This window comes from Panulirus ornatus, chromosome 16 (genome assembly GCF_036320965.1).
Source record: "Panulirus ornatus isolate Po-2019 chromosome 16, ASM3632096v1, whole genome shotgun sequence".
Taxonomy (NCBI): domain Eukaryota; kingdom Metazoa; phylum Arthropoda; class Malacostraca; order Decapoda; family Palinuridae; genus Panulirus; species Panulirus ornatus.
This window is the reverse complement of record NC_092239.1, coordinates 20759117-20773646: the sequence shown is the minus strand read 5'-3', so window position 1 is coordinate 20773646 and position 14530 is coordinate 20759117. Positions and strand designations below refer to the sequence as shown.

The following is a 14530-nucleotide window of genomic DNA, read 5'->3' as shown; positions in this document are numbered from 1 at the left end:
CCTCCAGTTTTTCTCCATTCAAACTCACCTCCCAATTGACTTGACCCTCAACCCTACTGTACCTAATAACCTTGCTCTTATTCACATTTACTCTTAACTTTCTTCTTCCACACACTTTACCAAACTCAGTCACCAGCTTCTGCAGTTTCTCACATGAATCAGCCACCAGCGCTGTATCATCAGCGAACAACAACTGACTCACTTCCCAAGCTCTCTCATCCCCAACAGACTTCATACTTGCCCCTCTTTCCAAAACTCTTGCATTTACCTCCCTAACAACCCCATCCATAAACAGATTAAACAACCATGGAGACATCACACACCCCTGCTGCAAACCTACATTAACTGAGAACCAATCACTTTCCTCTCTTCCTACACGTACACACTTATACCTCTGTAATTTCAGCACTCACTCTTATCCCCTTTGCCTTTGTACAATGGCACTATGCACGCATTCCGCCAATCCTTAGGCACCTCACCATGAGTCATACATACATTAAATAACCTTACCAACCAGTCAACAATACAGTCACCCCCTTTTTTAATAAATTCCACTGCAATACCATCCAAACCTGCTGCCTTGCCGGCTTCCATCTTCCGCAAAGCTTTTACTACCTCTTCTCTGTTTACCAAATCATTTTCCCCAACCCTCTCACTTTGCACACCACCTCGACCAAGACACCCTATATCTGCCACTCTATCATCAAACACATTCAACAAACCTTCAAAATACTCGCTCCATCTCCTCACATCACCACTACTTGTTATCACCTCCCCATTAGCGCCCTTCACTGAAGTTCCCATTTGCTCCCTTGTCTTATGCACTTTATTTACCTCCTTCCAGAACATCTTTTTATTCTCCCTAAAACTTAATGATACTCTCTCACCCCAACTCTCATTTGCCCTCTTTTTCACCTCTTGCATACATGCATACATATATATATATATATATACACAGCCTGCACCACAGTTCAGTTGACCAAGCTTTTCTTTCTTTCTTTCTTTCTTTCAAACTATTCAACATTTCCCGCGTTAGCGAGGTAGCATTAAGAACAGAGGACTGGGCCTTTGAGGGAATATCCTCACCTAGCCCCCTTCTCTGTTCCTTCTTTTGGAAAATTAAAAAAAACAAGAGGGGGAGGATTTCCAACCCCCCGCTCCCTCCCCTCTTAGTCGCCTTCTACGACATGCAGGGAATACGTGGGAAGTATTCTTTCTCCCCTATCCCCAGGGATAGTTGACCAAGCTGTATGAGTGAATTCACTCAGAACTTTCTCATGAAGGAAGAAGGCATGTTCCTTTCCTCTTTGCAGTCTGTTCATAAAAATGCATTTTGAAATGAAGAATAATGACGTATCAGAAAACTGGATGAGAGGATGAAACTGTGGGTAAGTACTGCAAGTCTTGTTACTGAAAAAACAGTTGATATATAGAAGGGTGAACAATTAGTAACTAAAAAAAGTAGACAACTTCGATAATAAGATGGTGGCCATGACACAAAGGTGGTGAGTAACTTTAACTTCCAGCAAGCAAACAAGACTTGTCAGCAAACAGAAGTTCAGGAAAGGGATGTTCCAACTTAAAGTAGGTTGGAGGATGAAAACCAGAATGATCATAAAATCATTCTGATTGGGGAGCCATTAGTAAGGGACCCAGACCAGGGGTTCTGTGTTAAAGGAAACTGGAGAAATTTGTTCTTTCCTGGTGCAAAATTGTCAGATATTCTAGGGATGTCTGATGACATTGTCTCAAACACTCCCAAGGATGAGACTTTTATTGTCCAGGTGGGGACATTCAATAAAGCCAAAGGTTGATCAAAAGAAATCTTAGCAAAGTATAACAATTTCACCTGCTGTGCAGATACAACAAAAATCCATGAACCTTTCAACAGAATACAGGAGAAAAACAGTAAATTTGAGGCTCTTTACATGGAGGAGGAAAATGACTTTTGTATAGATTTATGGGATCATTTTAGCCAGGATAGATATCTCTTGGCCAAGAATAGTCTCTATGTGAATGGAATACAGAAAGCCAGAACTGGCAGTGCATTAGATGAAAATACTAGGCATTTTTTTATAGACATTAACTAGCTAAGTAAAACACTAGGCTTTTTTTTGATAGACATTACCTAGCTAAGTACTTAGAACATGGGAAGTCCAAATAAAGGGATTCAGAATGATAGGGAACATGGCAGGACAGGTAAACCAGAGGTCAGAGACTTGATGCAGGATGGGAATGAGAAAGGATAGGAACAATGCAGAATAGGACACCTTATGGTCAATCCCAGGTAATACAGCCACCTTACAGGCAGCGGCAGGGTGTAGACCAGTAGGGGACATGGCTGGTGATGGTTGAGAACGAGGCAGGTAGAGAAAACGGCAGAATGTAGCAGCTTGATGTCACTTCCCAGGTAGTAGAGGTCACATCTCAGGTAAAGGCAGATACAAAAAATGTGTGGGAACATGACAGGACAGATCAGCTTCCATAGGTTGGTAATGAAGCAGATACAAGAAAAGGCAGAATAGGGCAGCTTGAGATCCATACCCAGATAGAAGCAAGGAACAAGGCAATGGTGATCAAGGCAGAAAAGTAAAATGAAGGTTATGAACAAAGTTCAGATAGATGGGTTCCCCACAGTGTTCAGATAGGTGGGCCCCCCACACACAATGCTGCACACAAACGTATCAATGACAGCAAGTCTCAATCATGTTCCAGAATGAGTTGATGCACAGAGTATATGTAATGAATTTCCAGGGTTAGAAACAACTGTATTGGAAGAATACTATGACATAATTGGTATCAAAGAATCTTTGTTGGATATCAGCACTTGTTGGATATTTCCTCATTAAATATTCAATTCCTGGGTATAATCTATTAGTAGCGATCAGGGAGATAAATATGGCAGCAGTACCTTGCTTTTTTTTTTTAATGGTCATCTTAATCCTGTGCTTAAAAATGCTGAAGCTCATGATTAAATCGACTTCATTTTTGTAGAAATCAAAGATAAGTTTTATATGTAGACAAGTTAAAAATATTCTACAGGCTCCAGGTAAAGACAGAGTTGAGGAAAGAGTTTATGATTAGTTGGTAGAAATTCGTAACGAATATGATTTGAATATAATTTGATCATAGTGGAATATCTTAAAACACCATAATTTAAGCGGGGAGAATCCCTTTCTAGTTGCTCTGGGTGTGGGTTTTACCTAAATTACTTGATAGTGCCCCAATACAATTAAATGAGAAATTTATTCTCTACTAGAACATAATAGATTTAGTTCTAGCTACAAAGAAGGATCATGTTGACAATGATGAAGGTGGACAAAAGCTTGGTACAAGTGATCACCTGCAAATCACTTTTAACTTTCAACACTGCCTGCAATGCTGGTCAACATGGGAGATGCTAAAAAAATACCATATTTTAGAGTTTAAAATCTTATAGATTTTTGCACTGCTCTTGACAGGCAAATATGGGATGATATTATTAATGAAAATGACATGGATGGAGCTTGGGAAAGATTCTGTAAAACTTTCAAAGCAGTGGAGAGAACATACATGACAATGATTATCAAATAGTCTTTTTCAAAAAAAAGTGCTGATATGGTGATGATAGCAAACTCATAAAAGTCACAAAAGAAAAGCTAAGAGCTTTATGGTTATTTAGAAACAAAAGTCATCATCCTGTCAACTGCTAAATCAATTATGGAAAATTCTGATCAGGTTAACACAATGAAGTCATGGTATACACATTAAATCAAATTTTTCTGTATATGCATTTACAACTAAAGACATAAATAATATTTCAAATCCAATTCCATTGCTAAGAATACTGCAAAATACTGATATAAAAGTAAAAGACATACTGTCAGCAATAAATGGAATAAGAGTAAAAAAAAAAAATGGCAGGCCAAGATAAATCTTATCTAAGGACAATGAAAGAGGTGAAAAATGAGATAGTTAATCCCTTGGCTGCCCCTTTCAATACATCACTTACTATAGGGAAAGTTCCAGAGGAATGGAAGTTTGCTAATGTAACACTGATATAAAAAAAAAGTAACAAATCACATCCAGAGATTATTATCCAATTACCTGAACTTCTGTACTTGGGAAACTCATGGAAACCATCATCCAGAATAATAATGTAAACACTTAGAGGACCACCACTTAATAACAACTTTTCTTAGCATGGTTTTTGATGAAATCAATCTTGTTTGACAAATCTGCTTGATTTCTTTTATGATATAATTAAAATGTTTGAAAAAGTAAAGCAGCTGATATCCTCTATTTTGATTTTCAAAAAGCATCAATAAAGTTCCATATTAATCGCTACCTCGCAAACGCGGGAGACAGCGACAAAGTATAATAAAATAAAAAAAATAATTAAAAGCTACTAACAAAGTTAAGTCGCACAGTATAGATGGGGTTGTACTTTAGTGGTTAAAATTGGATGATTAGCCATAAACAGAGTAATGATTAATGATCATTCCTTAGAATAGCAACATGTAACAAATGGTGTGCCACAGGGATCAGTCTTGGGACCAGTTCTTTTCCTGATATTGATAATGAGTAGCATTATAGGTTAGGAAATAAATCTATGACAGAAATTGAATGCCTGCAGCTTCAAACCTTCACATATAAACTGATGAACTGGGCTCACAGGTGGAATATTGATTTAAACATCAACAAGTGAAAAGTTTTACATAACAGTAGTAAAATACAAAAAGGCAATATAAAAAAAATAAGAGGAAGGGAGGATAAAAACTTGGGTGTAATAATCTCTAGTGACCTAAAGCCAAGGAAGCAATGCACAGAAGCAGTAAAATGGGAAAACAAAATTCTTGAATTCATAGGTAATTCATCTACACTCTTTCAGTCTTTGGTGCATCTTCAGCTTGAATATTGTGTTCAATTTGGTCACCCTTCTTGAAAGAGACAGACAGATTGGAAAGAGTACAGATGCAAGCTACCAAGATGAATCCTAGTCTGAGAAATAAATCATATGAGAGCTAACTTAATGACTTCAATCTATTTAGCTTGTACATGGGAAGGTTAAAAGGTGATCAAACACAGGCATTCAAAATTACCAAAGGCTTTGACAACATAAACCTAACAAGTTACTTAAGGACACATTCATCTGATTTCAGTCATAACAATGGATACAAACTCAAGGGCAAAAGTTTTACTTCAAATGAGGTGAAGTGCTTTCTCTTCAACAGGAATGTTAACATATGAAATAATCTATTAAGTAAAGTGGCTGAAAGCAGCACCAAAGATATGTTAATGAACAGACTTGATTTTTTTTTTTTTTTTTTATACTTTGTCGCTGTCTCCCGCGTTTGCGAGGTAGCGCAAGGAAACAGACGAAAGAAATGGCCCAACCCCCCCATACACATGTATATACATACGTCCACACACGCAAATATACATACCTACACAGCTTTCCATGGTTTACCCCAGACGCTTCCCATGCCTTGATTCAATCCACTGACAGCACGTCAACCCCGGTATACCACATCGCTCCAATTCACTCTATTCCTTGCCCTCCTTTCACCCTCCTGCATGTTCAGGTCCCGATCACACAAAATCTTTTTCACTCCATCTTTCCACCTCCAATTTGGTCTCCCTCTTCTCCTTGCTCCCTCCACCTCCGACACATATATCCTCTTGGTCAATCTTTCCTCACTCATCCTCTCCATGTGCCCAAACCACTTCAAAACACCCTCTTCTGCTCTCTCAACCACGCTCTTTTTATTTCCACACATCTCTCTTACCCTTACGTTACTCACTCGATCAAACCACCTCACACCACACATTGTCCTCAAACATCTCATTTCCAGCACATCCATCCTCCTGCACACAACTCTATCCATAGCCCACGCCTCGCAACCATACAACATTGTTGGAACCACTATTTCTTCACACATACCCATTTTTGCTCTCCGAGATAATGTTCTCGACTTCCACACATTCTTCAAGGACCCCAGAATTTTCGCCCCCTCCCCCACCCTATGATCCACTTCCGCTTCCATGGTTCCATCCGCTGCCAGATCCACTCCCAGATATCTAAAACACTTCACTTCCTCCAGTTTTTCTCCGTTCAAACTCACCTCCCAATTGACTTGACCCTCAACCCTACTGTACCTAATAACCTTGCTCTTATTCACATTTACTCTTAACTTTCTTCTTCCACACACTTTACCAAACTCAGTCACCAGCTTCTGCAGTTTCTCACATGAATCAGCCACCAGCGCTGTATCATCAGCGAACAACAACTGACTCACTTCCCAAGCTCTCTCATCCCCAACAGACTTCATACTTGCCCCTCTTTCCAAAACTCTTGCATTTACCTCCCTTACAACCCCATCCATAAACAAATTAAACAACCATGGAGACATCACACACCCCTGCCGCAAACCTACATTCACTGAGAACCAATCACTTTCCTCTCCTCCTACACGTACACATGCCTTACATCCTCGATAAAAACTTTTCACTGCTTCTAACAACTTTCCTCCCACCCCATATATTCTTAATACCTTCCACAGAGCATCTCTATCAACTCTATCATATGCCTTCTCCAGATCCATAAATGCTACATACAAATCCATTTGCTTTTCTAAATATTTCTCACATACATTCTTTAAAGCAAACACCTGATCCACACATCCTCTACCACTTCTGAAACCACACTGCTCTTCCCCAATCTGATGCTCTGTACATGCCTTCACCCTCTCAATCAATACCTCCCATATAATTTACCAGGAATACTCAACAAACTTATACCTCTGTAATTTGAGCACTCACCCTTATCCCCTTTGCCTTTGTACAATGGCACTATGCACGTATTCCGCCAATCCTCAGGCACCTCACCATGAGTCATACATACATTAAATAACCTTACCAACCAGTCAACAATACAGTCACCCCCTTTTTTAATAAATTCCACTGCAATACCATCCAAACCTGCTGCCTTGCCGGCTTTCATCTTCCGCAAAGCTTTCACTACCTCTTCTCTGTTTACCAAATCATTTTCCCTAACCCTCTCACTTTGCACACCACCTCGACCAAAACACCCTATATCTGCCACTCTATCATCAAACACATTCAACAAACCTTCAAAATACTCACTCCATCTCCTTCTCACATCACCACTACTTGTTATCACCTCCCCATTTGCGCCCTTCACTGAAGTTCCCATTTGCTCCCTTGTCTTACGCACTTTATTTACCTCCTTCCAGAACATCTTGATAAATTTTTCATTTCAAATCCTTAACTGATACCATTTGCATCTTAGTTACATGAAAAGTTTACAAGGTTTTGCCTTCTTAAAAAATCTGTATATCTTTCTACTCTTACCATATTAGTCTGTTTTTCTCATCTGCTTAGCTAACACAAACAGAGCATTGTGTTAGACCACAATAATCTGTTGCTGGTACAATTCCTTTGCTTTCCTTGCTCTAAGCAGATAGATAGATGGGTAGATACAAGAATAGACTGATAGACTGGTAAACTGATTAATAAATAAAAACAGACAGAATGATGATTTCACGAGACCACAATCAGTCCTAAAGAATTAGTTAAAATTTTCAACTGCAAAGATACAACTTGACTTACCAATTTCATCAATAAATAAAATTGTGGGCTGTGCCAAGCGTGCTGCATGGAAAAGGGCAGCAATTCGTTTTTCTGAATCACCAACATAGGGTGAAAGAAGGTGAGAAGCATTAGCTGTGATGAAGGTGCATCCTTTAGATGAAGCCAAAGAAGCTACGAGACGTGTTTTGCCACAACCTCGAGGACCATACAACAAAAATCCTGGAAACACAAGTTTTACATTATAACTTAATTTCTTTTATATCACTGACATTCAAATGTACACACAAAATACATATTTCTTTATTCACACTATTAATAAAGACTACTTTTGCTTTGTCCACAGGCTGTATCACAATCAATGGAATAAACTTATGACTTTTAATGAAGGCCTTAAAGCTAAATGGCATGTCTTCACAAAAAGGATGATGTGAACAACATTTCAAAAAAAGATAAAAACATAAATCGTTTTGAGTGAAGCTGGGTGTTACCAGTAGGGCTGGATCCCTAAAAACCATTAACGTCCCTCCATTTGTGATTTCTAAGTAGGTCAGTCCCTAAATTTTCTAAAAACCCTACAAAGCATGATCAAGAAATTTCACAATCTTCTCAGTTTTACATTTCAGTAGATTCAAAGACTCACAAATAACCATATGGGCTGGAAAAATATTGTGAATCCAGAGATCTAAAAAAAATTAGCCCCTGTAAAATATATTTACAAATGGTAACAACTGAGGCAGCATCCTAAGTCCGCCTTATCTTCATGAATCATTATTATCATTATCATTATTGCTATCATAACTATTACTATTATCATTATCATACTTAATTGCTGTTTCCCGCATCAGCGAGGTGGCACCAGGAAACAAACGAAGAATGGCCCATCCACTCATATACACGTATATATACTTCAATGCCCATATAAGCACATATACATACATACACATATCAACATACACATACACAGACACATATATTTTTTTTTTTTTTTTTTGCTTTGTCGCTGTCTCCCGCGTTTGCGAGGTAGTGCAAGGAAACAGATGAAAGGAATGGCCCAACCCACCCCCATACACATGTATATACATACGTCCACACACGCAAATATACATACCTACACAGCTTTCCATGGTTTACCCCAGACGCTTCGCATGCCCTGATTCAATCCACTGACAGCACGTCAACCCCGGTATACCACATCGATCCACTTCACTCTATTCCTTGCCCTCCTTTCACCCTCCTGCATGTTCAGGCCCCGATCACACAAAATCTTTTTCACTCCATCTTTCCACCTCCAATCTGGTCTCCCACTTCTCCTCGTTCCCTCCACCTCTGACACATATATCTTCTTGGTCAATCTTTCCTCACTCATTCTCTCCATGTGCCTAAACCATTTCAAAACACCCTCTTCTGCTCTCTCAACCACTCTTTTTATTTCCACACATCTCTCTTACCCTTACGTTACTTACTCGATCAAACCACCTCACACCACACAATGTCCTCAAACATCTCATTTCCAGCACATCCATCCTCCTGCGCACAAGTCTATCCATAGGCCACGCCTCGCAACCATACAACATTGTTGGAACAACTATTCCTTCAAACATACCCATTTTTGCTTTCCGAGATAATGTTCTCGACTTCCACACATTCTTCAAGGCTCCCAGGATTTTCGCCCCCTCCCCCACCCTATGATCCACTTCCACTTCCATGGTTCCATCCGCTGCCAGATCCACTCCCAGATATCTAAAACACTTTACTTCCTCCAGTTTTTCTCCATTCAAACTTACCTCCCAATTGACTTGACCCTCAACCATACTGTACCTAATTACCTTGCTCTTATTCACATTTACTCTTAACTTTCTTCTTTCACACACTTTACCAAACTCAGTCACCAGCTTCTGCAGTTTCTCACATGAATCAGCCACCAGCGCTGTATCATCAGTGAACAACAACTAACTCACTTACCAAGCTCTCTCATCCCCAACAGACTTCATACTTGCCCCTCTTTCCAAAACTCTTGCATTCACCTCCCTAACAACCCCATCCATAAACAAATTAAACAACCATGGAGACATCACACACCCCTGCCGCAAACCTACATTCACTGAGAACCAATCACTTTCCTCTCTTCCTACACGTACACATGCCTTACATCCTCGATAAAAACTTTTCACTGCTTCTAACAACTTGCCTCCCACTCCATATATTCTTAATGCCTTCCACAGAGCATCTCTATCAACTTTATCATAAGCCTTCTCCAAATCCATAAATGCTACATACAAATCCATTTGCTTTTCTAAGTATTTCTCACATACATTCTTCAGAGCAAACACCTGATCCACACATCCTCTACCACTTCTGAAACCACACTGCTCTTCCCCAATCTGATGCTCTGTACATGCCTTCACCCTCTCAATCAATACCCTCCCATATAATTTACCAGGAATACTCAACAAACTTATACCTCTGTAATTTGAGCACTCACTCTTATCCCCTTTGCCTTTGTACAATGCACTATGCACACATTCCGCCAATCCTCAGGCACCTCACCATGAGTCATACATACATTAAATAACCTTACCAACCAGTCAATAATACAGTCAACCCCTTTTTTAATAAATTCCACTGCAATACCATCCAAACCTGCTGCCTTGCCGGCTTTCATCTTCCGCAAAGCTTTTACTACCTCTTCTCTGTTTACCAAATCATTTTCCCTAACCCTCTCACTTTGCACCCCACCTCGACCAAAACACCCTATATCTGCCACTCTATCATCATACACATTCAACAAACCTTCAAAATACTCACTCCATCTCCTTCTCACATCACCACTACTTGTTATCACCTCCCCATTTGCGCCCTTCACTGAAGTTCCCATTTGCTCCCTCGTCTTACGCACTTTATTTACCTCCTTCCAGAACATCTTTTTATTCTCCCTAAAATTTAATGATACTCTCTCACTCCAACTCTCATTTGCCCTCTTTTTCACCTCTTGCACCTTTCTCTTGACCTCCTGTCTCTTTCTTTTATACATCTCCCACTCAATTGCATTTTTTCCCTGCAAAAATTGTCCAAATGCCTCTCTCTTCTCTTTCACTAATACTCTTACTTCTTCATCCCACCACTCACTACCCTTTCTAATCAACCCACCTCCCACTCTTCTCATGCCACAAGCATCTTTTGTGCAATCCATCACTGATTCCCTAAATACATCCCATTCCTCCCCCACTCCCCTTACTTCCATTGTTCTCACCTTTTTCCATTCTGTACTCAATCTCTCCTGGTACTTCCTCACACAAGTCTCCTTCCCAAGCTCACTTACTCTCACCACCCTCTTCACCCCAACATTCACTCTTCTTTTCTGAAAACCCATACAAATCTTCACCTTAGCCTCCACAAGATAATGATCAGACATCCCTCCAGTTGCACCTCTCAGCACATTAACATCCAAAAGACTCTCTTTTGCGCGCCTGTCAATTAACACGTAATCCAATAACGCTCTCTGGCCATCTCTCCTACTTATATAGGTATGCTTATGTATATCTCGCTTTTTAAACCAGGTATTCCCAATCACCAGTCCTTTTTCAGCACATAAATCTACAAGCTCTTCACCATTTCCATTTACAAGACTGAACACCCCATGTATACCAATTATTCCCTCAACTGCCACATTACTCACCTTTGCATTCAAGTCACCCATCACTATAACCTGTATACACATGTAAATATTCATAATTGCTTGCCTTCATCCATTCCTGTCGTTACCCCGCCACATAGGAAACAGCATCGCTACCCCCCAGTTCAGCAAGGTAGTGCCATGAAAACAAACAAAAAGGCCACATTTGTTCACATTCAGTCTCTAGCTGCCATGTGTAATGCACCGAAACCATAGCTCCCTTTCCTCATCCAGGCCACACAGAACTTTCCATGGTATACCCCAGACACTTCACATGCCCTGGTTCAGTCCACTGACAGCACATCAACCCCAGTATACACCATCGTTCCAATTCCTTGCATGCCTCTCACCTTCCTGTATGTTCAGGCCCCAATTGCTTAAAATCTTTTTCATTCCATCCTTCCACCTCCAATTTGGTCTCCCACTTCTCCTTACTTCCTCCACCTCTGACACATATAACCTCTATGTCAATCTTTCCTCACTCATTCTCTCCATATGTCCAAACCATTTCAACACGCCCTCTTCTGTCCTTTCAATCACACTCCTTAAACACATCTTCTTCATCGCTCCCAGAACCTTCGCCCCCTCCCACACCCTGTGACTCACTTCCGCTTCCATAGATCCATCTGCTGCTAAGTCCACTCCCAGATATCTAAAACACTTCATTTCCTCCAGCTTTTCTCCATTCAAACTTCTTTCTTTTCTTTCTTTCAATCTATTCGCCATTTCCCATGTTAGCAAGGTAGCATTAGAACAGAGGACTAGGCCTTTGAGGGAATACCCTTACCTGGCCCCTTTCTCTGTTCCTTCTTTTGGAAAATTAAAAAGAAATGAGAGGGGAGGATTTCCAGGCCCCCACTCCCTCCCCTTTTAGTCACCTTCTACGACATGCAGGGAATACGTGGGAAGTATACTTTCTCCCCTATCTCCAGGGATAGGGGAGAACTTACATCTCTATTAACTTGTCCCTCAACCCTACTGAACCTAATAACCTTGCTCTTATTCACATTTACTCTAAACTTTCTTTCAAACACTTTTCCAAACTCAGTCACTCTCATATGATTCTCTCCAGTTTTAGAAATCTGAAATGAAAAAGATGGAATTAAGCTGAAAATATAAATGACAAAAACTGGGAAACATCTTCTCTCTGAGATAGTGTCCTGCAACTATAAGGTATTTTCTAGATTCACTGGAGTTAGCATCTTTTTTTTTTTTTTTTTTTTTTTTTTTTTTTTTTTTTGCTGTCTCCCGCGTTTGCGAGGTAGCGCAAGGAAACAGACGAAAGAAATGGCCCAACCCACCCCCATACACATGCCTTGATTCAATCCACTGACAGCACGTCAACCCCGGTATACCACATCGCTCCAATTCACTCTATTCTTTGCCCTCCTTTCACCCTCCTGCATGTTCAGGCCCCGATCACACAAAATCTTTTTCACTCCATCTTTCCACCTCCAATTTGGTCTCCCTCTTCTCCTCGTTCCCTCCACCTCCGACACATATATCCTCTTGGTCAATCTTTCCTCACTCATTCTCTCCATGTGACCAAACCATTTCAAAACACCCTCTTCTGCTCTCTCAACCACACTCTTTTTATTTCCACACATCTCTCTTACCCTTACGTTACTTACTCGATCAAACCACCTCACACCACACATTGTCCTCAAACATCTCATTTCCAGCACATCCATCCTCCTGCGCACAACTCTATCCATAGTCCACGCCTCGCAACCATACAACATTGTTGGAACCACTATTCCTTCAAACATACCCATTTTTGCTTTCCGAGATAATGTTCTCGACTTCCACACATTCTTCAAGGCTCCCAGAATTTTCGCCCCCTCCCCCACCCTATGATCCACTTCCGCTTCCATGGTTCCATCTGCTGCCAGATCCACTCCCAGATATCTAAAACACTTCAATGACTCCAGTTTTTCTCCATTCAAACTTACCTCCCAATTGACTTGACCCTCAACCCTACTGTACCTAATAACCTTGCTCTTATTCACATTTACTCTTAACTTTCTTCTTTCACACACTTTACCAAACTCAGTCATCAGCTTCTGCAGTTTCTCACATGAATCAGCCACCAGCGCTGTATCATCAGCGAACAACAACTGACTCACTTCCCAAGCTCTCTCATCCCCAACAGACTTCATACTTGCCCCTCTTCCAAAACTCTTGCATTCACCTCCCTAACAACCCCATCCATAAACAAATCAAACAACCATGGAGACATCACACACCCCTGCCGCAAACCTACATTCACTGAGAACCAATCACTTTCCTCTCTTCCTATCTTCCTACACGTACACATGCCTTACATCCTCGATAAAAACTTTTCACTGCTTCTAACAACTTGCCTCCCACACCATATATTCTTAATACCTTCCACAGAGCATCTCTATCAACTCTATCATATGCCTTCTCCAGATCCATAAATGCTACATACAAATCCATTTGCTTTTCTAAGTATTTCTCACATACATTCTTGAAAGCAAACACCTGATCCACACATCCTCTACCACTTCTGAAACCACACTGCTCTTCCCCAATCTGATGCTCTGTACATGCCTTCACCCTGTACATGCCTTAGAATGTAAGAAAGTAAATTCTCGATTAATATGGGTAAAACTGAAAGTTGATGGAGAGAGATGGGTGATTATTGGTGCATATGCACCTGGGCATGAGAAGAAAGATCATGAGAGGCAAGTGTTTTGGGAGCAGCTGAATGAGTGTGTTAGTGGTTTTGATGCACGAGACCGGGTTATAGTGTTGGGTGATTTGAATGCAAAGGTGAGTAATGTGGCAGTTGAGGGAATAATTGGTATACATGGGGTGTTCAGTGTTGTAAATGGAAATGGTGAAGAGCTTGTAGATTTATGTGCTGAAAAAGGACTGATGATTGGGAATACCTGGTTTAAAAAAAGAGATATACATAAGTATACTTATGTAAGTAGGAGAGATGGCCAGAGAGCGTTATTGGATTACGTGTTAATTGACAGGTGCGCGAAAGAGAGACTTTTGGATGTTAATGTGCTGAGAGGTGACACTGGAGGGATGTCTGATCATTATCTTGTGGAGGCTAAGGTGAAGATTTGTATGGGTTTTCAGAAAAGAAGAGTGAATGTTGGGGTGAAGAGGGTGGTGAGAGTAAGTGAGCTTGGGAAGGAGACTTGTGTGAGGAAGTACCAGGAGAGACTGAGTACAGAATGGAAAAAGGTGAGAACAATGGAAGTAAGGGGAGTGGGGGAGGAATGGGAT

At 40.6% G+C, this 14530-nt stretch overlaps 1 protein-coding gene across 1 annotated transcript in view; it reads right to left on the bottom strand.

The window, feature by feature from the left end:
- The window catches only part of LOC139753907 (ATPase family gene 2 protein homolog B-like), a 195102-nt gene that overhangs the window by 51945 nt on the left and 128627 nt on the right, over positions 1–14530 (bottom strand). The window contains exon 6 of the mRNA XM_071670865.1: positions 7612–7812. Coding sequence (XP_071526966.1) covers positions 7612–7812 — 201 coding nt within the window. The remainder of the gene's footprint in view (positions 1–7611; positions 7813–14530) is intronic.